We start from the raw sequence: 27,706 nt of genomic DNA on the forward strand, positions 1-27,706 counted from the left end.
ACGAAAAGATCCGAGAAATTAGAGCAAATACGGAGACTTACAAGCAGTCGTTCTTCCCACGCACAATTCGTGAATGGAACAGGGAAGGGGGGATCAGATAGTGGTACAATAAGTACCCTCCGCCACACACCGTAAGGTGGCTCGCGGAGTATAGATGTAGATGTAGAATAATAGAGAATTATTGTGAAGGTGGTCTGAAGAGCCTTATGCCAGACAGCGTGATTTGCTGAGTATATGTAGACTTATTACTATAGCAGTTATTCCCATTTACCAGAAAGTTATCAAACTAATCCTTAACGTATCAAACTACTCTCATCCCTCGCTCGGGGAATCCAGTCTAAAGGAATTCTAATTGTTCCTGGATCACATTTCTGAACGACTCGTCGTCTCAGGTACACAAAGGCTAACACAAGCGAAATCGGAGTCACTATGGCGCTAGAAATTGCGACACTTAAGGTCATAGTTGCTCGACCTCTGTCATCTCGATATTGACTTACATGCTGCTACGATTCACCCTTGCTGTGTGGCTATTAACTGACTAAACGAATGGTCCAAGCTGTATTTTCAGGCGGCGTTAAGGAAGGTGAAGTTCTGCTCGGATAATATTTCTACGTGCCCGCCTGGCCAAGCAGCTGTGGTTGTATTTCACGTAACACAGTCGCTCCCGTCATAGCGGCTGGCAAATGGAACCTCGGTCCCACCACAGTTTTCACTACCGTGTAACTAAATAGTTCGCTCCCATAAGCCTGCCTTGTTCATAGCAGATGGCTATCAGTACAAAGTTATCATATACCGAGTATATCCACTGTGAACTTTATCTCTGAAAGTACAGTTTCTGCTCGATCACCGCTTTCCAACAAGGACGTGCCTCTGCTCTACCTCTAGGTAACTGCATCACATATGCATTTACACCTGTGGCGTCCGTCGCGCCCGTTTTAACATCGCGATGGCCAGGTCCCATGCTGTGCTGAGCTGCAAACCGCCGTCCTTGTTGGTGTTTTCAGAGGTTTTTATTTCAATAGCTTCTTTTATGACGTTGTCCCAAAATCACTTCGTCCTCATAACGACGAATGTTTCGTCGAATAGAATTCGGGATGAAAACATTACCATATATGGCGAGGAAGAGAGCACTAGTGACGTCACAGCTAGCAGTGCGGCTATGGAACGACGCGGCCACGGCGACACAGCAGTTCTACCACTTGACAATGACTGAGGAGTGCTCGGTCGAAAGCTCGTGCGATTTTAACCATCTGACGCGGCTGGAAGCCCGAGAAAATTTTATCATACGAGCGTTTACGATCGCGGACGAGCAGCTTGACTCGAAATGTCACTCCTATGGCCACAGTAAGGGGTGTGTCCAAAATTGTCATCTCGTGATTAAAAAAGAACGTCATACGTAGAAATGGTACGCGAAAGCGTGACGGTCACAGACGGACCACCACACACTTTAAGGGGACTGATGCGTAGCCCTTTTTGCGAAAAGAAACTGACATCTCACTAATAGGCATATCGCTGCAGATCTTTTAACTGCTAGCAGTACACGGGTCTCTGGCAGTGCCATTTCGCGGCGATTAAATCACGCTGGTTTATATGCTCGGAAGCCTGTTGAATGTATCGCAATTCAACCACGCAGTCTTCAAGGAACAATTGATTGGACCTCAGTTGCTGATCCCAACTAGTCCGCTCCGTACACCAAAGTAATTAGCTGGTCGAGTGGGGGAAGCTTGAAGGTTAAGAGACCAAATAACAAGATTGTCAGTCGCTCGATCACGAGTGGTGCAGCTTGAAGTAGCGATGTCAACCATAACGTTTTCTTATCTAGTCGAGAGATCCGTAACAGTGGAAGAGAGAATGCGAAAAGCATGATGGGTCAAATGGCTCTGAGCACTATAGGGACTTAACTGAGGTCATCAGTCCCCTAGAACTTAGAACTACTTAAACCTAACTAAGCACATCACACGCATCCATGTCCGAGGCAGATTCGAACCTGCGACCGTAGCGGTCGCGCGGTGCCAGACTGAAGCGCCTAGAACCGCTCGGTCACGATGCCGGCTGTCATTACAATACTGTTATTATTTATGACACACAGGCACATTCCTATACCTCCGTAGCACGAGCATTAGCACTGGAAGATAAGCGCCCCGATCAGAGAGGTAACATTGGATTTCGGCCTTGGTTAGACCGTCTAGCAGCCTCGTGTAAACAACACCACGGGAAGAATTCAGAATTCTATCGGCCTCGACGGGAACAGGGTAGCCATGGAGAAATGAGGCGGCAAGCAGTAGTTGTGCTTGAGAATCAGAAGTACTCTCCAAAAGTAAAGTGCCTTTATGTAAACGAGAGCAGGATTTCACAGGGCTGGCAATTGCATAAACACATTTCTGAATAATAAACGGATTTACTGTGGCGAAGGACTAACCGTATTCAGTATGAGAGACCACGAGGAACCGTGGTGCAGCGGGCAGGGTCTTGGAATCGTTAGCCTCATTACGTTTACGTTTCGTGGGCGTTGATTGGCAAGATGATTGGCTCATCGCGAGAAAATCCCCCAGAATTGCTGTCGTCTCCGATGGTGTGCTCCTTCAAACTGGGAGTCCCCCTTCACAAGGGGACCCAGCTGCCTTAGGTGATTGTTCACACTTCAGGTCACACCACCTGAACACCTGACAGAGGGACCAATGGCAATTTGGGAAGGTTGCAGCTGAGGCAACCACCCCTCCCTTGGCCTGAGCTGTACCATGCGAACCCTACCTGCCGACCCGGGGCTGGGAATTACGCGTTACCCAGTCGCCTGTTCCGGCTGCGTCAGACGCGTAGGCCAGTTTCAGGAGCGCACAGGGAGGAAGAAGAAAATGAGGAACCTCAGACGCCAAAGCAGAGGAACGAGAGGAAAAGGGAAGCATAGAAAAGAAAACGAAAAACAGTGGTGACACTTCTTTTGTCAGCGACAGACAATGCAGTAAATTCCCAAGAACACCCCACACACGTTCCCTAAGGGATGGGAGAAAGAACAGCTGGAGGATAGATATGGAGCACCGAAGGGAAAAGATGCTGCAAAGGCTGGGCCCCCTGGGTAGCTAAGCACGAACCCGCCAAAGCGTGGCGAGCCCTCGTAGGGGAGAGGGCATGTGAAACACGAAACGCACATCTCATTTATGCAAGCTCTGTAGTTGTTCGTTATAGTAAATTACTACGGTCACATTACTCTTTAAAATGAAGGATCCACCGTAATTCCTTGATCACACCTCAGTAATTATCTCTCGCGAACGGAACGACGAAGCACAATGTTTAACCTACTCCGCTTGCTTTGTTATCTCTTATCTTTTAAGCGCGGGTTTACAGCACGCTACTAGCGCCACAGCGCCCACGGTGCGACCTCAGAGATGTTCGCTGGTTGACAGCATGCCGAGCAAAGTGGGGAGACTTTAATACTAGCGGGCGAGGGCACGGCAAACGGCCGTTCCAAGTGCTGTATTCTCGGTGCACTGCTGCATGTCCCTAGATTTGTTCCAAGTTTCAAATCATGGTGAAAATGTTTGAAACATTACTAGATGGAACATACTCTCTGTACCAAGTAGTACTTCCATCTGGAGTTTCTAGTTCAAAATGGCTCTGAGCACTATGGGACTTGACATCTGAGGTCATCAGTCCCCTAGAACTTAAAAATACTTACACCTAACCAATCTAAGGACATCACACACATCCATGCCCGAGGCAGGATTCAAACATGCGACGTAGCGGTCGCGCGGTACCAGACTGAAGCGCCTAGAACCGCTCGGCCACATAGGCCGGCCGAGCTTCTAGTGCCATGCTTCAAGGTCCTCTCCAGCCTGGGATGGTTTGAAGAGAACAAACAAGTTTCTGGTGAGTGGGCACAACTTTTTGAGCAGCGACATATTTTGCAGTTACACAGAAACTAACAGAAGTAAGGAAAGCCTTTGTTAAGCAAGATTTACACGCATCGTTGAGCCAGTTAAAGCTATGAACCCACTCCATGTAATTCCAATGCATATAGCTGCGCATTGCGAACTGACATTTACCAGGAGAATGAACAATGAAAAACTAACGATATAGCTGTGTGCATCCAAAAAGCACCCAAGGTATTCTGATGTCACACAATTAGGCTGCTCACCGTGTCACCGCAAAAAGGAAAGTCAGAAAATCACGGCAATGTTCTAAGTGCCGTACCAGGAAACTGACCGTTTCCAAGTGCTAATGAGAATGGCAGATTAAAATTGTGTGCCCGACCGAGACTCGAACTCGGGACCTTTGCCTTTCGCGGGCAAGTGCTCTACCATCTGAGCTACCGAAGCACGACTCACGCCCGGTACTCACAGCTTTACTTCTGCCAGTACCTCGTCTCCTACCTTCCAAACTTTACAGAAGCTCTCCTGCGAACCTTGCAGAACTAGCCATGGCTTATGTCTCCGCTATATCCTTTCTTTCAGGATTACTACTATCTGAGGCACTGGATAGTGTTCAACAGCTACTGGTGATAAGCATGAAAATTATGAAAGAATGGAGGAAGACAGAACCAGGAAAGTAGACAAAGTATGGAAACTTAAGGAAAAGAAGTCAAGGAACAAACTCCTGAAAGAAAGGATATAGCGGAGACATAAGCCATGGCTTATGTCTCCGCTATATCCTTTCTTTCAGGAGTGCTAGTTCTGCAAGGTTCGCAGGAGAGCTTCTGTAAAGTTTGGAAGGTAGGAGACGAGGTACTGGCAGAAGTAAAGCTGTGAGTACCGGGCGTGAGTCGTGCTTCGGTAGCTCAGTTGGTAGAGCACTTGCCCGCGAAAGGCAAAGGTCCCGAGTTCGAGTCTCGGTCGGGCACACAGTTTTAATCTGCCAGGAAGTTTCGTATCAGCGCACACTCCGCTGCAGAGTGAAAATCTCATTCTGGCTAATGAGAAAGCTTTTACCAGTTGATTCTAGCAAAGACGACCGCATTGCTTGACAGACGTAATAATGCAATTTACTTGCTCAAATAGCGCCGTTATCGGCTTATTCAGAGGGCACGCTTATACCATACTTGTTATTGTTTATATTATTTGTTGACAAAAAAGCTAAGGTAAACACTAAAATGTTATGTAGACATGTACACCTGCCGTAAGTTGAACCTGTCGGTTCTAAACCTGTAACGGTGCTATGTGTGTAAATAAATAGCTTTATTAACGGTAGCTAGTTTGTTTTCTTTTTGCAAGTATCAATTTACATTCATTATACAACCACGGTCTCAAAAATGTCAGTTTTCGAAAAAAAATAGCAGGAAGAAAGTTTTTGTTCCAAGTTCCAATAATACTGAGGCATTACGTTTTATCTCTGATAACAGAAGTACGGACATGCTGGAGTTTTAGATTTTTAACTTTTAGAACTGTTGTCAACAAAAACCATTCGTCATTTTAAAATTTTTTTTTTGACCTCCAGAGAGAAGCACCTCTTTGGCACGAAGACCATGCGCCATCTACTAACCCATGTTTGAGAGACTTCCTCCACGGTTTGGCACCTGTATCAAATCTAGGGACGTGTAACAGAGTTGCGACAACGCAACAGCACTGGAACGCTTTTTATGAAAAATGGCACTCTTCAACTGACTTATTTCGAAGATGTTGCGCGAACATTACTGTCAATGTAAGCGTGTAACGTCACCAAATCCAGTAAGACCAAAATCGCAAATAGCTATTAAGAATTCTTACTCTTAAACAGAACAGAGAAATGTGAATGTATTCAAAAGAGAACAGGCCACGGCTGACGTATGTCATGCCGTACTTCATCTGAAAGACCAGCCACGTTTGTCAGTTGCGAAACAAACACCCCTCGATGTTTCTACTTCTTCCTCAACAGCACTGAGTTCTTCAATAATTTTTTCAACGTCTGATCCCAAGAACGGAGTTGTTTAAGAAACAATAATCGATCCTGATTCGCATCAATTTTTTTCGTTTTCTTGAAAACAATTTAAAAGCGATGAGAAACGCTGTTTGTTGTCTAGTTATAGCATTACTCTTATTTGTGTATTTGTTAGGAGTAAAACATAATGGTTGTGTTAAAGGCATTTTAAACGGATACTTTCTTATTGGAGCTTGGAACCAGTCAGTTCGTTGGTACTGCACATATAACATTAATAAACTACTTATACGTACGTCGATAATGTGTACTACCATGCTGCGGCGTGCTGTATTGATTAGTACTAAGTTTAGCAACGGGGGGAAATGCTGTGTAGCCGCAAGTCATTCGAACCCCACTGATTCTTTCGCTTCCAGAGAAGCGCCAGTTATATTTTTCGTATAGCATGTGTAAGTCAGCTCAATTAGTTCTACAGTTTCTGGGCAAGCTGGGGAAGAAAGTGGGCAGTGCCCTTTCAAATGAATCATCCCGACGTTTGCCTGGCGCGATTTAGAGAAATCGCGGGAAACCCAAATCAGGATGGCAAGACGCGGATCTGAATTGTCGTCCTGGTAACGTATCTATGAGGTGCAACGAGACTGATCAGACAATTCAGTCATATTCTGTGCGTAATAAATGCTTTTTGGAAAGAAAGCATTCCTCGTATTACTTTGGTACCTAACTTTTTGCACGGATCCACGTTCTATTATATACCAGCAACAGCTTAATAAAAAAACAAGAAAAAGAAACCGGAAAACTAGTGCAGTACAAGACAGGGAGCAAATTAACACGTTCGAGCAGAACTGTTGCGTATCATTCCACTTAAAGTGGAATTAAACACAGTGGCTTTGTGAGACTAGCGGAAGACGCAAGCACAGGCGCCCAGTGTGTGGTTTAACTACGCAGTGAAAAAACACCAGCAGAGCAACAACACGCTTGTTGACTGCTCGCGTCACACTTCAATTTGAGAACGCGTCACGCCGTAGCCCCGCCACGGCCATCTCTCTCTCTCTCTCTCTCTCTCTCTCTCAAACGCTTCCTGCTTCTATTTGCGCATTATTTGGAAAGGTGCACACTTTACGAGATTATTTCACTGACGGAAGCGAAGAACAAAAACCTGATAAGATCGGCGAAAGGTACGGTTCCAAATAACCGTGGGTGGGAAACGTAGCCACAGCTGTAAGATGACAGCCATTGATGATGGCGCGGTAGTGTCGGCATTTAACAGAAGCTAATACTTGGTAAGCTAACGATCTCATTTACTGATTAAATTAGGTAACTGCAATGGTTTCAGCTGAAAATTCAAAGCTAGGCTAACTTTCAATCCCTAGCCATGCCTGGTTACGTCATTTGCGATTTTTCTGTGGTTTTAAATGGCTATAGCTACACTATTAAATGAACCCCGTTGATTTGTGAAGATAGCGCAGTGGAGCACAAGAACCGCAGTATCGGCTATGCAGACACGATCGCTAGAAAAATTCACTCTATTCAACGTCCTAGACCACGATCTGGTATCATCAGTTTCATTTTCTTCACTCAATATACGTGTACCTAGCTCCAATAAGTATTCCCACACAAAATTAGTAGTTTTAGTTTCTTGGGCTATTCTTTCACAGCCTGCGGTTATTATACACGAGCCGAATTACGAGGTTTCAGCGTAATCCGGAGCTTCATTTCTGCGCCAGCTTGTCAACACATTAGTCTCATTATCGCCTTGCTCTGTGCATTCGAGTGCTCTATTGGTCTGACCGCGCTCGTTTCTAAAACAAGAAAATGCACAAAATATTCAAAGATTACTTCTGGAACATAGCCGAAATGGATGGTTCAAGTTTATCTGCGAAGCGTATGATGACAAGCTACGAAATAACTCGATTTATCACATGCCGAAATATCTGGTGCCCGAACAACACAGCCTCATGTTCCATGACGTTGTTTTAGCGGTGCAGAGGGTCGATATAGAACAGTGCGACGGGATTTCCAGCGGAAAATTTTAGTTCCAAAGTGCATTGTGATGTTCCAGCACGACAGTTTCAACATTTACCGTTAGTTAAAAAGCGCCCGAGCCAAAAATGCAAGTTACCTGAAGACCGCATTGCTGGACAGACTAGGCATATTCCTGTACCTCCGTAGCACGAGCATTAGCACGGGAAGATAAGCGGAAGCGCGCAGCCAAAGCCGACGCATCCCTGCCGCCGCCAACCGCCACTGTACTGGCCTCAGCCGCGCGCATGCGCAGCAAACACCACGCGGCCATCGATCGCCCAGACACCCCACTACACAAACTGCGACGTCGCTCTGCTGTCCGTGGCTTAACCTTATGCTGTTTCATTTCAGTGACACAGCGGCTGCGTTTGCCGTGTGTGTTATGACTGGTGAGTGCACTAAGTTCCTACAATTAACGATTTCAAAATCGGACCCCTGAACTGGTATCTCATATCTATGTAAGCGTTCTGCAAGCTTACCTTCTGTGGGTGGCAGGGTGTGTGAGATCTTCCCCTTCCCCCCCCCCCCCCTTCCCCCCCTTTCCGTGGGCAACTTAGGGGGCAATTACCTATATGAAGGCGTCACTACAGCTAATATTACAGCCGAAGTTATACCACAGTGCTATTACAAAGCGCTCTGAAGCAACCTGGAAATAATAGTGTTGCTAAACGTTTTTTTTTTCTTTTCCTAATGTTATCGCAGCATGTTATCTGTTAGTGGTGGAGGGTGAACGGATGCCTTCCACCCCTCATATGCGAAGCCACATCCGTTCCAACTCTAAAGCAAGCAGACATCCTATAGCCTGGACTTTCTAACAAAGAATTTTGTAAGTATCGCAAGCTATTTATAAACTTCAACATTTCAGAGTTACTGAATATTAAACGTAATAAGTGTTCCTGCAGTGTGTCGTACATACTCAGAATTTGAACATGCGGCAAGAAAAACCGAATCTCCTGGTTTTGCATATATTACTCTCGATGCTGGTTTCGGAAGAAAGAGCCACAAAGTAACTTGGTACAGCAGAAATCTTTGGTGGGTTACATGCTCTATGACTGGGAAACGAAGAGGGCTGTAACGGATATAAAGGTACTACTATCTGAGGCACTGGATAGTGTTCAACAGCTACTGGTGATAAGCATGAAAATTATGAAAGAATGGAGGAAGACAGAACCAGGAAAGTAGACAAAGTATGGAAACTTAAGGAAAAGAAGTCAAGGAACAATACGAGGAGACTATAAGGGAAAGGTTACTTAAAAATGGAACAATAATGGGAGAAGAGAAATGGGGACAATTTGAGAGTGCTATGGTAGAAGCTGTAGCAGCTGTTTTCAGATGGCCAAGTGGCAGAAAACGGTGGAAGGAGACACCGTGGTGGAAACGAAGAGTCGAGGAGGTAGTGGGAAGGAAGACCAAGTCCATCAGACTGTGGTTCCGAGAAAGTAGCAAATTACCAAGAGAGGAGTATAAGAAAAAGAAGAAAGGGGCAAATAAGACTGTGGCTAGTAAGAGAAGAAAGCGGGTGGAAGAATAGACAAAGATGATCGGAGAAACCAGCACGAAGCACTGTATGAAATGGGCGAAAATAAGAGAAAAAGTTTGAGAGAGGATGCAACAATGATGGATGAAAATGAGAAAGAGATTAACAATGAGTCAGTGAAGATAGTGTGAAAGGAGTATTTTGCGCACTTGCTAAATCCAAACGGACTTAGATGAGGATAATAAACCAGGAGGTGGAAGTACACTCTGGGGAGAGAGGGGATGGGGCACGACTTTACATGGAAAGAAATGGATATGGAACTGGAGAAGATGATAGGAAGAAAGGAAACAGTGGCTGTACCGCGTGATGGTATGGAATGAGAAGAATACTCCAGAAGATTAGAAAACGGCACGAATTGTCCCTATGAGAGAGTGAGAGAGAGCGAGAGAGAGAGAGAGAGAGAGAGAGAGAGAGAGAGAGAGAGAGAGAGAAGGAATAGTTTTAGAAACTACAGGGGAGCCACATGGGACAAGATATGTGGAGAGTAGAATCTCAACAACGGTCGACAACAGACAGACAGCATGGCTTCGGACCTAGGAGGTCAAATGGTTCAAATGGCTCTGAGCACTATGGGACTCAACATCTGTGGTCATCAGTCCCCTAGAACTTAGAACTACTTAAACCTAACTAACCTAACGACATCACACACATCCATGCCCGAGGCAGGATTCGAACCTGCGACCGTCGCGGTCACGCGGTTCCAGATTGAAGCGCCTAGGAGGTCAATTGTTGACCACCTATTTGCTGTGAGGCAGCTTCAGGAGCACCACTATGAATTTTGGGATGATCCTGTGATGGCCTTTTTCGGTGCATAAAAGGCATCTGAAAATGTCTCTAGAAGACTGATATGAGAAGCACTCAAAAAGAAGGGAACAGAAAGACAGACGACAAGCAGAGTGAAGGGGGGAAGACACTCATAATAATACTTCTCGTGTTATGTTTAGCACAGCAGGGCAGGCGTCCGTGACCTGCGGCACGCTTGTCTCAGTACTTCCACTCACATTATGTCGCTCAAATCCCCTTCGAAGTCTCTTTCGAACACCACAGGAAAGTATAGTGCATTAAAAAATACAAGCCACGTGTCGATTTGATAGACATAAATGTTATAAAAATTACTAGTTACGTCTAAAAATTCACGACACTGTCCGCTGTAACCACAGATACGCGAAACCTCGAACCCTTACTACAATCGAGTTGCCAGTCAAACACGAGAAATTTTACGAAAGGGATTCGGCGGAAACTATTAAAGAGGAGGAAACTAGGGAAAGGAAGTCTGTCCTGCGGAATACGAACTAAGCGGGAACGGAGGACTGTCATGCATATCCATTACATCTTACTGCTAAGTTGCTGCCTTTTCACATTTCTTTGTAACCCAGTTCGCAGCACGCTGTCAACAGGAAACTATGGTTGACGTGGACTTTTCCAGCGTGGGTTTTTCGACAGTCTGAGGCACACACAACAGTTGAGAGGCTCTGCCCACTGGTTTGTTGCAAGAACGCCCCTTCACATTATATCCAGGCTTAAGACTGGGTATGCACGTACTACATAGGTACGTTTAATTTTTTTATTTTTACTTTTTTGTTTACCCGTTTTGCTTTCTACAACATTACTGCAGCAGCTTCTTGTCTTATTTTATAAATTTTAATTTCTTAATTTTTTTATAAGAAAGCCAGGGATTTCAGTTCTCCACTGGGCATTTCTTCCATTATTAGCACCCACGCATCATCCACACTGTTTGGTGGAAGCAGCACCCATACGACATAACACTGATTTATCTATACCTATATTCCTACGTTAGTCCCAGTTATCGAGTTTTCTTCCACATATATTGGGTGAAGTGAAAATTCCAACCGGAAAGGGATGTTCTGGTGCACATCATTTTCATAGATTTAATTGTAGCCAATTCGAAGTTTAGCTCTGCGGTTTTCTGTGACCACCCAGACATCATATCTTTCACTTCAGAGAAGAAGTCTTTCACATGTACTGACTTTTGTCTGAGAGCAAAGCAAATAAAACAGGAAATGCCTTGATCTCTTGTTTTGTGCATCCGATGTCAATTGTGTACAATTGTTCGAATTGTTTCGAACTGTCGAATGGGTTCATACCACTCCATTTTTACACACAACTTACTTTGTTTCTTCCCAACCGAAAACCGGACTTCCTTCGTCAGGAACAGCTCCATAATTTTCAACAATCTATCACCTCGATTTCATTTCAAAATGCCTTCGTTCACTCGAATCTCCGACCTAGTCCATGGTTCCGGGTAGTCCCAATAGCTTTCCACAATTCAGTGCTGTGCTTCTCATTATCATATTTGCGACGAAATCTAAACATATCTTCCAAATGTCGAAATTTATCTTTAAAAATTTCGATAAGTACACTGTCTTTCCTTTGTGGTATCTTTTCCTGCAGTTACGCATTTGTTTCTTAATCTGATCATCTGTTTCGTCAGTTGGGCAAGAATTTTACTGTTCTACCATTTGCAGTTTTCAAACGGCCTCGGCACGCAATCCGTTTGGAATTTACGCACAACCATTTCGTGTACTCACCGAATGTTCTGTGCGCGCGGCAGCGAAGAGCAGTCTCGAGAAGTCACGGCTTCCCTTCGTTGGAATTACTTCCATTGGAACTTAACTAGCTTAGGCCTGACGAAGGCTGTAGGCGAGGACACTGTCCGACTGTGGTAACACGTACGCTAATCGTGAGTGACTGGGGCAGGCTTTGGTCGGCAAAAACACTGAGCAGAAATGGTAGGCTGGAAGTTCCACGGTGGGAAACTGCACGTAGCCAAATTGGCAGAGGAGTGAAAGAACTGTACACGAGACATCTATGGCTATTACAATGGCCTGGTCGTATGCCACGGATTCCATCTTTAGTGACCTCTGAATGAGAAATTAACAACCCTTCGAGAGTGTCATTGTATATTTAAGCTCTCTTCTAACCGATCCACCTCTGCAGAAAACGATAGGGGGTTTGTGGGTCCGACTCGATGCACTCATCATCATTCGTAACCTAGCACAGCCCTGGGAAAAAGAAATTCTTGCCTAAAGGGTAGGTTGGGGGAGAGGGAGGGTGGAGGGATGGGGGCTGGGACCCACGTGCAGACTGAGAAAAACATGTGACGTCATCTGGGGGTGGGGTGGGTGGGTGTGGTCGGGGGTGGGGTGGGGTGGGTGGGTGTGGTCGGGGGCGGGATTGGGCGTGGCTGGGGGTGGGCAGTAATTAAGAGGGGTAGGACGTCAAACGGGCCGTCTTGGAGCAGGAGACACACCACAGGACATTTTAATTTCCACTGTCTATACTTTTACGAATAAATTCATAAAACTTTGTCAGCATGACCAGGAACGATTCAGGATTCACAATCATACCAGTACAAGTTCAAAAAGTAACTTTTTTTTTACATGTGGAAGTTCATCATTTTTTCACTTCTATTGGCTGCGTGTGTTGCTATAGGTACACGTTTCTTCATAAGTAAGAGAGATTCTTCCATGAATTTTGCACAGCATACAAACTATACTTGCAGGTTCAAATGGTTCAAATGGCTCTGAGCACTATGGGACTTAACATCTGAGGTCATCAGTCCGCTAGAACTTAGAACTAACCTAATGACAGCACACAACACCCAGTCATCACGAGGCAGAGAAAATCCCTGACCCCGCCGGGAATCGAACCTGGGAACCCGGGCGCGGGAAGCGAGAACGCTACCGCACGACCACGAGCTACGGCTACTTGCAGGTGTATGAAACTCTAGAAATTATTTAATTTATGAAAAAAATGAATGTGCTGTTACATTTTAAACTTCATGTTTAGAAAAAACTCAAATTTTATAGCTAATTCTCTCAATTTTACCACAGATTTTAATAGATCTGGAAAATTCTACAGTTTCATACACCTGTAAGTATGGTTTGTATGCTGTGCAAAATTCATCGAAGAATCTCCCTTACTTATGAAGAAAAGTGTACCTATAGCAACAAATGCAGTCAATGGTAAGTGAACAGAAGGTAAAATACAAATGTAAAAAAAATAAATTATTTTCTTATATTTTTGGACTTCCACCACTATAAGTGTAAATCCTGAATCCTTCCTGATCATTCTGACAAAGTTTTATGAATTTATTTTTAGAAGTATAGACAGTGGAAATTACAAATTTCTGTGGTGTCTCTCGTGCTCCAAGTCGTCCCGCTTGACATCCTACCCCCACTTAATTGATCAATTTACTCGATTTGTGTATCAATTTGATATCTAAACTGACGTGACGCCGCCATCTCCCTACTACTCTCATCGATTTCAGGCGGTCATGGGGTAACTGCTCACGTTAGTAAATGCGTTTGGAGATCTAACAAGTCTTCAATGCGAATTAGGAAATAGAGACGACTTTTTGAGGAAGTCTGCTTGCCGATTGTTCTCGAGATCCCGAGGCTGAAAAACAACGGATGTCGGGTTGCTGGTGAGTTTCTTGGCTTATGAATCGGTGCACAGTTAACAGGTTACGTCCTCCCTGAGTTGCGGATGAGTTACGAGACTGAACAGAATAATTCTTAGCAAACGCAACTTAATGCGTCGGTCTTAATTCGGGAGCATAGGAGGACACTGCGATACCTGAAGGACATGTGATACGGGTGCTCGTAAGCCAGCTGAGCCACGATGTTATCAGCTGTTTTTAAAGTTCCTTTCGTCTATCCTCGGACTTTTCGTGGCGCAGGGCGAAATCCCAGTCACGACTGTGGCCAGATTCGTCACACTCCACACTTATTTCTAAGCCTCTCCGTGGTTTCAGAAGACACTCACAAAACTGACACACATTGGTAGAAGGAACATCTCTCCGCATTTCGATTCGCAATAAGGACAACGGCGTTCTTGCACGTGTCAGACGTTAATTCATCGGCGACTGCAGATAGGCAACCCACAGCAGCACTGAACAAGCGATACTTATTTTAACCACCTGTGAGGTGCTCTGGTACGCGTCTTTTCTTTTTCATACGGTTGTGTTAAACTCTGGTCACGTACCGAGTGCGAGACCAGACCGAGTACGCGACGTCTTGCTACACCTGTGGATTAAGTAAACTGAGCAGCGTGACAGGGTCGAGCTTCTCACTGCTCTCACATATCTTCAGTTAAACAATTGCGTCCTGCGGGACTCACGACTGACCACCTCGACCAGACCAAGGGTGCCGGCAGATCGCCGATTCCACAGTTCCAAAAACATCCGACAAAGTTATTTGAGCATTCAGCCACGTAGGCTCCAGTCGTAACCCATTAAGGAGGATTGCAGGATGGGGACAAACTCCTTCCGTCGAACAGTAGTAGCGACAGGACGAGCACGTAGGCGTTAGAAAGACGACACTCCGATCATCAGTGTAAATGGACACCACCACCCCATATCACCTGCCACTTAATGGTCAATCTTTTCCATAGTCGTCAAGTATCTGGAACAGCTATATAAATCTGTCATTGAGGAAAGCAAAGATCAGGCGCAGATTTATTGGTAAAATCCTACATTAGTTTCAATCACACACAAGAAATCAATGAACCCGTTCTTGAGTACGGGTGGACGGTATGGGATCCGTAATTTCCAGAATTTGTGTAAGTACCTATCTCCATTTTTTTATGAAAGAATTTCACTACCGAAAAACTTGCAATTTGCATAAATAATCAGCTTTTATAGAAAATCAATGTGACCGCAGCTACGTCACAGTAAACTGACTATGGAACACCTACGCATGAGTGCAAGTGCATACCTTCAATACTCAAAGCAAAACTGATATCTTCATTGCAGTTCGGGTTACATCTTGGGCAACAGTTGTCACATTTTTGGCGTATCAAAAAAAAAAAAACCACACACACACACACACACACACACACACACACACACACACACACACACACACACACACACCTGTAAGATCTTTCTCCACACGCGAATATGTAATATTAAAGGCAGAATAGATTATATCCATGATGGAGATGGGCCACAGATGTTACTAAGGCTGCGTGTAGAGCTATGTTCCCTTAACTCGCTAGCGTAATTTGTGTATTTGTGTGTAACATGCTAGCGACGCGGCCGCGCTAGGTATCAGGACTCCGGCAAGGGGGGTAGCATCTTGTGCTTTCCCACGATTGCCGCAGATTATCTCCATGCCGCATGTAGAATGAAAAATCGGGTTCCTTCGTGAAAAGTTTTGGGTATCTCTCTTCTGCATCTACGTAATATACAATGCCCGTCATTAAAATTGCAACAGCATGTGACGGGATGAAACATGCGCAATGTCGCTACATGCTCGGGTATGCAAATGATGAGCATTTCAGTGCAGCTGCACCAAGTAGGTACGGTGTAACTGACGGTCGGATGTGACGAATGCAGTGAGTGTAAAAGTACAATACACACCCTCGACACTCATCCGTTCACTCCTGTGTGTTACCACACAACACGCATCTGTTCCCATTTGTACTGGAAATGGTTGGTTTGGGGTATAAATGGACCTAACTACAGGGCCATCAGTCCCTTTTTCCTGACGCAAGCAAGGCTCAAGGTACAAAAACACGGCACGACACCACACCAAACCTACGAAGAAAACGAATGGAATGAACAAAAAATGGGGAAAACATACACCACAAGGAAAAGTAGAAGTTATTTATACCATAGAGCATATGGTCTGGCCTGGCTGATCGCAATAATAAAAGAGGATGAACCGGCCACTCTGCAACACATTAAAATGTCCACCCCAAAAGGACAAGCCGAGATGAACGCATGTAGGGAAAAGACGACCACCAAGGCAGACAAAGGCAAAGAAATTGCGACAGAGTTAAATTGGAGGGAGGTTGGTGACCTCAGAGAGAAGGCTAAATGCCCACCCTTAGATGGTAAAACAACCCCCCCCCCCCTCCCAAATAAAACGTAAAACTAAATCTGCTGTTGAGGCATTGTCGCCCAACATCGAAGGTAGGGTGCTGGGAAAGTTAAAAGTCCGCCGCAGAGCGGCTAAAACTGGGCAGTCCAGCAAGATATGGACGACAGTCATATGTGAGCCACAGTGACACCCAGGTGGGTCCTCGCGACGGAGGAGGTAGCCATGTGTTAGCCACGTCTGGCCAATGCGGAGCCAGCAGAGAACCATAGAGTCCCTGCGAGAGGCCCGCATGGACGTCTTCCACACATTCGTTGTCTCCTTAAGGGAACGCAGTTTGTTGTGTGTACTGAGATTATGCCATTCCTTTTCCCGAAGTTGAAAAACCCTGCGGCGTAATAATGATCGGATGTGGATTACCGAGATGCCGATCTCCAGAAGTGGTTTCCGTATAGCCTGTTTGGCCAGCCTGTTGGCAAGTTCGTTTCCTGGGATTCGGACGTGGCATGGGGACCACACAAACAACATAACGACTGGCCCGTTCCAGGCCATAGACGGACTCCTGGATGGTCGCTACCACAGGATGGCAGGGGTAGCATTGGTCGATAGTGTGTAGGCTGCTCAAGGAGTCAGTTCAGAGAAAAAAAAACTACTCGCCAGGGCATGAGCCGATGTGCTCAAGAGCACGAGAAATGGCCGCCAGCTCTGCAGTGGAAACACTGCAGCCTTCTGGCTACGAGTGCTGTTCAATATGTCCTCCATGAACTTAACGCGAAGCCAACGTGACAATCAGCCATCGAGCCATCAGTGTAAGCCACTTCATAGTTCCGGTACATGTCAAGAATCGAGAGGAAGTGACAGCAGATAGCTGTGGGGTTAACTGAGTCCTTATGTCCATGTGAAACGTCTAGGTGAAGCTCTGGCCTAGGTGTACACCATGGAGGTGTACGTGAATAGACCGTAATCGTAAGCCCTGACCTGGGCCACCGATGCGGGAGATGAACCGGTGTGGATGGGAAGAGGAGGTGGTAATTCGGATGTTCAGGAGATCTATGAATGTGTGCAACGTGACTGGCGAGCAGTTGTGCACGCCGAACCTTCAATGGAGGGACTGTGGCCTCCACCAGGACGCTGGTCAGCGGACTCGTCCTAAAAGTTCCTGTTGCTAGTCAAACGCCGCAGTGGACAATAGTTCGCGTAAACGCAACACTGAGTGCGCCGCCGAATCATAAACCATAGTCAAGGCGGGATTGAACAAGGGCTTTGTAGAGCTGCAGCAGTGTAGAGCGATCTGCACCCAAGTTTGTGTTGCTCAGGCAGCGGAGGGCTTTGAGGTGCTGCCAGCACTTCCGCTTCAGCTGACGAAGATGAAGCCACGTCAATAGCGTGTCGAAAATCAGTCCTAATAATCGATGTGTGTCCACTACAGTGAGTTGATCGTCTTTAAGGTAAAGTTCTGCTTCCGGATGAACGGTACGACGCCGACAGAAGTACGTGACAGACGATTTTGCGGCTGAAAACTGGAAGTCGTAGCCTAGAGCCCATGACTGCGCCTTGTGGATGGCTCCCTGTAGGCGCCACTCTACCTCACCAGTACTGGAGGAGCACTACGAACTGCAGAAATCTTCTGCATACAGAGAAGGGGAGACAGACGGCCCAGAAGCTGCTGCTAGACCGTTAATGGCCACTAAAAATAGAGACACACTTAATACAGAGCCCTGCAGGACCCCATTTCTCCTGGATACGGGGTGGGGATGGGGGGGGGGTGGGGGGGGGGGAAGACTGGGAAGCACCAACCTAGACACGGAAAGTACGGAGCGATAGGAAATTTTGGATAAAAATTGTGAGTGGGCCCCTGAGACCCCACTCATATAATGCGGCAGGGATATGTCGCCTGGTCGTGTCTTCAGCTTTTCGTAAATAACAAAAATAAATAAAAAAGGGCAACCAGGTGTTGGTATCTGGAAAAGGCTCTTCGAATGGCAGACCCAACACAACCAATACAATGTAACCGCTTACAAAGTACGTCGGTGAGGCTGATGGGCCGATAGCCATCCAGATCAAGCGGGTTTTTACTGTGCTTGAGCTCAAGAATGGTGGTGCTCTCCCGCCATTGCGATGGAAAAGCACCATCGCACAAGATCCAGTTGAAGATGACGAGATGTCAATTTGAGTTGGACGAGAGATGTTTGATCATCTGACTGTGGATCCGATCTGGCCCAAGAGCTGTGTCGTGGGAATGTGCAAGGCCGCTGAGGAGTTCTCACTCTGTAAATGGAGCATTATAGGGCTCACTGTGACGTTCAGTGAACGATAGTGCTTTCCTTTCCATCTGCCGTTTGAGGGTGCGAAAGGCTGGGGGACAATTCTCTGCCACGGAGGCTCGAGCAAAGTGCACAGGAAAATGCTCGGCAATTGCGTTTGCGTTGGTACATAACACGCCACTGATGTTAATGCCAGTAACACCCGTCGGGGTCTGGTACCCACAAACACGTTTGATCTTCGTCCAGTCTTGACGTATGGCACCTAATGGTCGACACCTACCTCTCCCAACACACCTATTTCAGTCTTTTTATAAGCTGGCGAACGCGGGCACGGAGCCGTTTAAAAGCTATTAGTTGTTTTAGGGAAGGGTGCCGCTTATGTCGCTGTAGAGCTCGCCGACGCACTTTAATTGTTTCAGCGATTTCCGGCGACCACCAAGGTACTGACTTTCGCCGGGGGCACCCTAAAGAACAAGGGATCGTGTTTTCCCCCGCAGAAACAACCGTTCTAGTTACCTGCTCAACTACCACATCGATGGTACCATGTGGGGGAGATTCAACCGTGACACAGAGGTGAGAGCTTCTCAGTCTGCCTTGTTTAACGCCGATCTTGATAGATGTCCGGGGAATGGCGTTGGGGGAGTGACAGGAAGATGGGAAAGTTGTCACTTTGGGAGCAACGGGAGGAGATTTTCCCCCTAGCACCAAGGGAGTAGATGTATTCTGGAGGCACGGAGTGTAGTATGACTAGTACTTGTGATGGCAATGGTGATGTAGCTGCAGCGTATGTGGACGTCACCTGAAAGGGGTGTAATCTTTCAAATTTACGTTTAGCCTCTTGGTAAGTCAACTGGTCCCGGTTATTTTACTCCATGATTTTCCACTTCTTTGTGAGTACTGGCGAGCAGGGGGAGTGCTGCTCTCCGCAGCTGATACAAGTGGGAGGAGGCGCACAGGGAGTATGTGGGTGCAGCGGACGTCCGCATTCTCGACATGCGGCGTTGGCAGTGCAGCGGGAAGACATGTGCCCGAATTTTAAGCTCTTCAAGCACCACATAGGGGATGGACGTATGGTTTAACGTCACAGCGGTAAACCATCTGGCCGAGCGGTTCTAGGCGCTTCAGTCTGGAACCGCGCGACCGCTACGGTCGCAGGTTCGAATCCTTGCCTCGGGCATGGATGTGTGTGAAGTCCTTAGGTTAGTTAGGTTTAAGTAGTTCTAAGTTCTAGGAGACTGATGACCTCAGAAGTTAAGTCCCATAGTGCTCAGAGCCATTTGAACCATTTGGTAAAGCATCACCTTGACCTTTTCAGGCATCGAATCATTCTCAACGGCTAAGATGAAGGCACTGGTAGCAACCCTGTTGTCTTTGTATCCCCTGTAAGCACGCCAGATGAAATGGAACATCCAGCCGTTCTAGATTGACGCGGAGCTCGTCTTCAGACTGCAAGAGGAGGTCGCAATGGAAAATAATCCCCTGGACCATGTTGATGCTTTTATGGGAAGTGATGGAAACAGGAATATCACCCAGCCAGTCACAAGCGAGTAACGTCCGGGACTGGGCTGGGGATGCTGTCTGAATCAAGACTGCATCGCTTCTCATCTTGGACAGCGCTGTCACTTCCCCTAACTTATCCTGAAGAAGTTCAACAAAAAATTGAGGCTTCATAGGTAGAAAGGAGTCCCCGTCCATTCTGTCAGACTAAATACCGAGGCAAATATGGTTCTCTTCTTTCTGTAGCCCTCCGTTCCTCCCACGGTGTAGCGACGGAGGGAAACGATTTAGGACCGTATCTGTCAGCATTCTACTCGATCTTGCCCTTCTTAGAGACCGCTGGCGTCGTACGGTCACCAGCTGATGATGACTTAGTCTGCTTCATTGCGGGTCATCCTCCATAATGCCACCCACTCCGATCAGGGTTTCTCCCCACGGACGCCACACAGTATAGGCCACCTGGCAAGATGGCCGTTGCCGGGGGTCCTACTCCTTGGCATAAATGGAGTTTACAGCCCAGGTATCAGCAGTGCGATCCCTGTGTTGTCATGGGAGCTACCACTAAATGGGTACATGACGGCCCCACCACAACGGATTGGCTACCATGCTGGATATTGGGCGCATAGAAATCCAATACTGTCATGGGGGCGAAAGAGGACAGGAGACAACGGAAGAATATGACCTACCCCGGAAAGTGTCCTCGTCCCAACAGTTGAACTGCAGGTGGAGATGCAAAGCCACGACAGAAGGTTCAGGAGATCGAATCTAAGGGCACTATGGATAACTCATGCACCACGTAAGGCGTCCTTCCCCACATGGCCCGCACTTATGTAGAATTTGGGAAGTGGGAGGTCAAACCATGACATGGGAACTGAACTTGTAGAGCCGAAAAGTGAGAGACTTCTTTTCGTCGCCTCTTACGACAGGCAGGGATACCTCTGGACCCGCGGGGGGAGTACTGGAAATGCAGGACATGCGAGATGCCTACACGTATTCTGCCGCACCAAGTTACAGTACATATTCTGTGATGTCCTCCTCCAGCACAGACCTAGCACTTAGGTCACGAATCTGTTTTTCTCGAGATGAAGCTGTAAGAAACTAGTGAGATGGCAATTCTACAAAATAATCCACCAAATTTCAATTTGCGATGCCACACTGTCTCCGAGTAACGAAACGTGATAGTTCATCCACACGAGTACTAAAAGAAACCCGTTAGATTTCGCTCACACGATAAATCACACAAATCCGTAGGCTGTCGAATTAAATACAAAGCAATTACGAGGGCACGTCGGAAAGTAGTGACTCCGAATTTACGTGAAAACTTCGATCTTTTTAAATAAAACAAACTTTATTAAAATTCTACATCTTTACTCTCTGTGTCTACGTAATGATTTCTCAACTGTCACCCTGGCGATGAACGTTTCTCCTAGCGAAAAACCAGTTTGTCGATACCATCACTGTAGAATTTTCGACTGTTGAGAGAACCACAGACTCACCTCCACTTGCACTGTTTCGTCACTATCAGACTGAAGTCCTCGTAGGTGTCCCTTAAGTTTTGCAAACAGATGAGGATAGGGGCTCGTGCGAAGTTGTGACCGTACGGAGGATGAGCGAAGTCAGGGAACCCGAGGCAGATGTCGCAGCACTGGCATACCTCGTTCCCAATTCTGAACGCCATTACTGCACGCGTCGACACGGTTACTAGACCGGGGGCGGCAGAAACTCACACTCGTCTCACTGCACGTGTCCGCCACCCTGTGAGCGGGAACCGTTGGGTAACTGTAAACGCTCCGCTTACACGGCACAACCGTCGCGCACGGAACACAGGCAGGCTTAGTTTCGTAACATGCCGTCTTAGGAAACTGAAAAACTTGAACTGTGTGTCGTGAAGAGGGTTATTATATTTATAATGATTGTTAGTACAAGAGCATATACCAACAAAAAGAAAAAAAAGTGCAATAAAGTCGAGTTGGTAACTGCATCACCTCAGTAATATTGTGAGAGCCACAGGCTTCCGCATAAAATTCTTAAAACATTTGAGACGAGATATAGCAAAAATTGCAGAAACAAGTAGTCTCTATAGCATGCCATTCGGTATGGAATAAATTATAACTACTAAATGTAAAAAGGAAAGAAATTATTTTTCATTTCTCTTCAGACAATGCCACGTCTACTATTCTCACCAAAACATATCAGAAAAAAAACAAAATTTTCCGTCATTGAATAATTATTTTTGGTGGAAGACAAAAAATTGGTATCTGCTACAAACTGTAGAGACACTGACACGCACAAGCAGTTTATCAAGTGGTCGTCACACGGATCACCTCGGAATCGCCACTCATTTACTTTCGTTATCGAAAAAAATCTTTCAAATACTTCAGTTGATCCAAACATGTATATCACTTTCGCAGCCTCACTATGGAGATGTGAAAACTTCCTGCGGAACCTTCGTAGAAGGCCTGGACACTTAACGTAACAGAATTTGTCTTTTAATCTGGAATTATACTGCACATCGATCAGTTCCATATGCAAAAGAATAGGGGCGCTTTCAACTAATACGGCGAATGGTCTCGAAAATGGCTTCAAAACAGACGCGAGGTTTGCAGTGTCCTAAAAACGATTTACAAACTGTTCCTTTTTTCTCTCAGCACCAAAATAAATTGTTAAAAATTCACATTTTCCTGAACACCAGACAGCTTAGGGAAATAGGCGGTGTTCTTTTTCAGAAGTTGTCCCTTCCAAAACGTGATTTTCTTTTTAAATGAATCCACCTTCCTCGTTAAATCAGACATTAATTGCTTCTCTCCTTGCAATAATGTCTTATCGAGGGCGTTCAAGTGTGCAGTCAAGTTGACTAAAAATGTGAGGTTTGCCATCCATTCCGTATCTTCTGACGTCGGTTTCTGCTTTCCTTTTTCATCCATACATTGAACAACAGAAGCTCTTAACCCGAAAAATCGTCCCAGATACGCCTCTCCTGCTGCCGCCCCCCCCCCTCCCCTCCGACTTAACCGACGCACTTCGGCTTGGTGACAGATTTCTCCATACTGTTCCTGCAGTTTCATCAAACTTCGTTTAAAATTACGATGTAATAACCCGTGTGAATAGTTGAATTACTATTATGATCAACAGTTATATGGCGAGTTCCATCCCTGAAAATTTAGCAGAAAGTGCTTCACGATACACGAATGAATGAATTCCGTAAAAAACGTCTGTTGATCGTTATAGTTTATTGCACAACAACGCTGCGATCCCATTTTGGGCCCCTCGCATCGCTGCCGCTACACCGGTGGTAACTGAGACCAACGTGTCCCAATTCGTGCCAAGGGCTTCAACTGTTTTCACCAAGTAGATCCCTCCAAGTTGTATATTCCGTGGCACCAGACCTAACTGTTCTGTCACGTGCGAATTGCTGTCTACTCTACGACCATACATCGAATGTTGTGGCATGTCCGAAATGTCGATCGACTCGTCCACAGCAATCGAGAATGCAATGAACTTGCTGCAACTGTCAATTAACTGGCTGTACACACCCGCTGCCGTGACTTCTGTGAGGCGAGTTACTATTTGTCGCGAAAGACTTATTTCGGAAAACTTCCGTACCTCCAATGGGGTTACGAGTGATGCTGCACCAAAATTGCAGTCTTTAATGAACTCCACCGTTGAAAGGTTTACCAGATCTGACATTTTTGAGGTGTGTTTTGTAGCTTGCTTTTAATAACGGGTCGCTACAGTTGGTTTCCAGCTAAAACTGAAAAAAAGAACTAAATATACTGGATTTCTACAAGAAAATACGTACAAATACGAACAGCACAAACACAATGACTTTCACGTTGACATCGGCTTGCTGTACAGCACTAAACCTCTTTGGTTGCACAAACTTTTTCTCTCTTTCATCGCCAACTAAAGCTTTAAATTCCTAGTCCGTTGTGGTGGAACACCATTCTATAGCATATCTGCGGTGCCTCGCGATTATGCGACTGCATAATGGGCACAGATAATGTTTATCCTTCTCTTCGAGAAATTACTGTAATTGCCACTCATACCTCGTACGTCAGTGGTGGTGACAATACGTTGCTAGACTGCCTCCGCCACTGTTGTTTTACACCTGATTCAAACCATAAGCAAATAGCGAGGAACATACAACGCCGGGCAACACCGGACCGTATGCCAGAAACAGTGCCGCATCGCACTACTACTATGTCAAATGGCGCGCTTTGGCTTGCACGTGACCGGCACTTATCGCAAGCGGCTCTGTGCTAAGGCTAGTATACACGACGACATTGGCTTGCGCCACTCGTTGCGTGGAATGAGTTGAACGCAAGTGGTTTCATATTTGACTGTAGACACGGAGACACCAGAATACACTTCAGTTCCGTCGTTTTGTGGGTCCCTGAGCCGTGTCTGAAATGAAAGTTTTGGCAGCTGCATGTCGCACGAGTTGTGATGGAGTTAAAGCTTGTTGCTTGGAATCGCTGCATAAGAAAAAAAAATAAGAAACGTGTTTATATTCGTGACTGGATGAAGAAAAGACGTCAGCTCGGTTGCTCAGCATCCTTGCTGAAATAATTTATAATGGAACATCGAAGAAGTTCTTTTAATTACCTAAGAATGTCAGCAGAACTGTTCACGTTTCTTCTGAATCGGGTTAATTATGCCATAAGGAATAAAGGCACTGTGACGCATGAAGCACCGTTGCCAGAACTGAAATTACGTATCATATTGCGTGCATTACATTCGAGAACACTCGGCATGCTACAAGATGCTGTTTTAGTTGGTGATGACGCTTTTTCATTAACACCTATAATTATCGACATTAACAGCAATAATTATTAACATTAACAGCAATAATTATTCGAAGCAGGCCAAACTAAGAAGAGAATGGTTTGCAAACTGCTCTCTAGAAGATAGAATTTTGAAATATTGCCACTGTTCAGATCTAACATATGTGAAAGGGGAGCACTGCTGGGAAGTTTTAAATAGATGAATATTTAATAAAGAATGCAGCTTCTTGAATTTGTATAGCCTTCCCTCCTGTCAACAGTATTCCTTAACAAAGAGTTGGCCAACTCGAACGATGGGATTTTAGTCTTATAGACGAGAGCATTGCCACAGCTAGAATTACACTTGCTTGTATTTTTCTTAATTCAGTTGTACATGCGCTCCTAACTCAATAAATTTCGCCCTGCAGCTCGGACATTGTCAAACCATCTATATTATAATCGCACATGACTGTGTCAGTACAGCAATATGTTGCTTATTTTTGTAATAAGCATCACTGAAATCCCACAAACACATATGCAAAACATAGATATCCATAAAGCGAACATTATTCTAGACAACCGAAGACAGTTTTATTGATATGACACTTAGAAAACCCAACAGTTCTACTGAAGAAACGGCTTATACTACACTTGTCCGTCCTCTGCTATAGTGTGGGATCCTTACTAGATAGGATTGCGGAGGACATCAAAAAATTGTGAAGGAGGTTAACGTGTTATGTATTATCGCGAAATAGGAGAGTGTGTGTCACGGATATGACATCGAGTTGGAATGACAGTCATTAAACCAAAGTCGTTTTTCGTTGTGGTGACGTCATTTCACGAAATTTCAATCAACTTTCTCCTCTGATTCCGTAAATATTTTTACTGACGCCAACCGACATAGGTAAAAATGATAATCGTAATAAAATAAGCTTACACAGGAAAATTTAAATGTTCATTTTTCACACCCACTGGTAGATTGTGAAATGGTGAAGGAAGTCTTAAGAAGGCGGTTTGAAGAACGCTGTGCCAGCCACTTAAGTGTGAACTGAGTTTTCACGCAGATATTCATTTATTCATCACACTAATCACGTTGTACACGAAGTATTAAACTGCAGACGACCTATTTTACAAACGTTTGTCTACAAAGTCACACGTGTAACACTCCATATTGGAAACCCTAGTAAGTGTTACCTTGAGTATCTTGGACAAATTACGTTCACAATGGTAAGTTACTCTGTTCTCTGCTTTACACACAGAGCCGTGATTATTTAATATCCTACATGGCGCCTAACTCCGGTCTGAACCGTGTGCCTCATACGTGAACTGAACCTTCTACAGGACTGGAGTGGACAGCACGAATCAGTTTTTGCGAGAGCGAAAGATGCGCCAAGGGCTTCATCTCTAAAGATTAAACCTACGACATGTATCTGCTTCGAGCTGAAGTGAAGTCACCAGTTTCGGCTTCGTGTAGTACTTCTGGCAGTCAGCATCAAATTCTTGGCTGAACAACAGTAAACAGAAATTTTAGTCACTTTATTACATTGTTTCTCAAATGCTCAAATGTTTGGAATGTGGGAAAAATAGTTATAACAAGAATCACCTCGAACATGGATCTTTATTCCATGCGGAAAAATCTGTGGGTGGCATTGCTCCTGTTTTATGCAATTTTCACGATAGCAGTGCTGAATGTGCGACGAATATTTTACATTACTTTACGACACGAAACGCCACCAGCGTAGTGCCCACTGAGAACAGGTTGAGTCATCACCGAGCTGCGTTTGTAGTAGTGAAATAAGGACGAGGGATAATTTACTGAAACATTTGCAATTAGTACACGAAAACGCTGTGTCGACAGAAGAACTGACTTCCTCGTCCGTCAGTAAATTCAAAACGTGGAAATCGAGCAGTGTTCCGGAAGCCGATACCGAAAATGGTCGGTGCCAACGATGAAGGTCTGTTTCAGAGCTATCGCCAAGAGGCGTGCGAAGGTCGTGAAACTTAAGAGCGATGGATCGAATCTGGAGTAGTTTCCTCGGGAAGCGAATGAAGTCCGAGATGAATACGGACTGCCGCACGAAGCAAACTCTGAAGGGTTCACACCCGACACGAACGTGAAGTTAAGCTGCCAGGACAGTAGCCGAAAGCGAACAGAGAAGAAGGGCGTGCCCTATACTGGCAGTGAAGGAGTCATCGAAAAAGAGGTCGCGGTGTGGGTGGCCAGGCATGGCACGCAAGCGACATCCGCATCTGCTTGAGGAGAACATCACGCCAGTATGACAGTGATTCGGCAGCTATTGCACAGACACTCAATGGGGCTCGGTGTAGAAAGCGCCAGTAGCCAAACGTATTCCGTGATGGTTGATTGTGTTAACACACCTTAAGATGTATGGACGTGAAGACGGATGAACAAAACACCCGTACTCTAGTTTCGCACGGAGAAGTGATCGGTATAAACGGATGATGGACTGATCCGCTCCCCAGTACGGGTACAGCGTGCGGCTAGGTAAGACACGTAGAAGGACCGAGAAAGTTTCCTATCACGCACGAGCCCCAGGAATTTCGCAGTTTCAGCGAACGGAAGAGCAACAGGCAAAAGGCCCGAGATGTAAGGACGGTGGAAGAAATCCATCGCGCCGCCAGAAATAGGTACAAACGGTTTTGTCAGCGGTAAAGTGAAAGCCACTGGCAATGCTCAGAGGGGGGAGGCGATCGAGACATCGCTAAAGACTCTGCTCGAGGAGACAAGACCACAGGAAACTGCACGAGATCCTAAAGTCGTCGACATTTGAGCCGGAGATGCTTGGCAGGAGACAATCAATAATAGGGTTAATGGCTATAGTGAAGAGGACGACGCTCAGTACAAGCCTTGAGGCACCGTGCTTTCCTGGATAAAGGTGTCTGACAAAGTCAAAGCCGAAACCACACGTACGT

The 27,706-nt window shown here is 45.7% G+C and overlaps 1 protein-coding gene across 3 annotated transcripts in view; it reads right to left on the reverse strand.

The window, feature by feature from the left end:
* The window catches only part of LOC124721150, a 524,040-nt gene that overhangs the window by 297,599 nt on the left and 198,735 nt on the right, over nucleotides 1-27,706 (reverse strand). Inside the window, exon 1 of one of the 3 annotated variants that reach the window (XM_047245969.1) lies at nucleotides 7,964-8,071. The exons of the other annotated variants lie outside the window; for them this stretch is intronic. Within the exon in view, the coding sequence (XP_047101925.1) occupies nucleotides 7,964-8,067 (104 nt within the window). The 5' untranslated portion in view covers nucleotides 8,068-8,071. Of the gene's footprint in view, nucleotides 1-7,963; nucleotides 8,072-27,706 lie in introns of those variants that run through there. 3 annotated transcript variants of the gene reach the window in all.

This window comes from Schistocerca piceifrons, chromosome X, assembly GCF_021461385.2.
Source record: "Schistocerca piceifrons isolate TAMUIC-IGC-003096 chromosome X, iqSchPice1.1, whole genome shotgun sequence".
NCBI lineage: Eukaryota > Metazoa > Arthropoda > Insecta > Orthoptera > Acrididae > Schistocerca > Schistocerca piceifrons.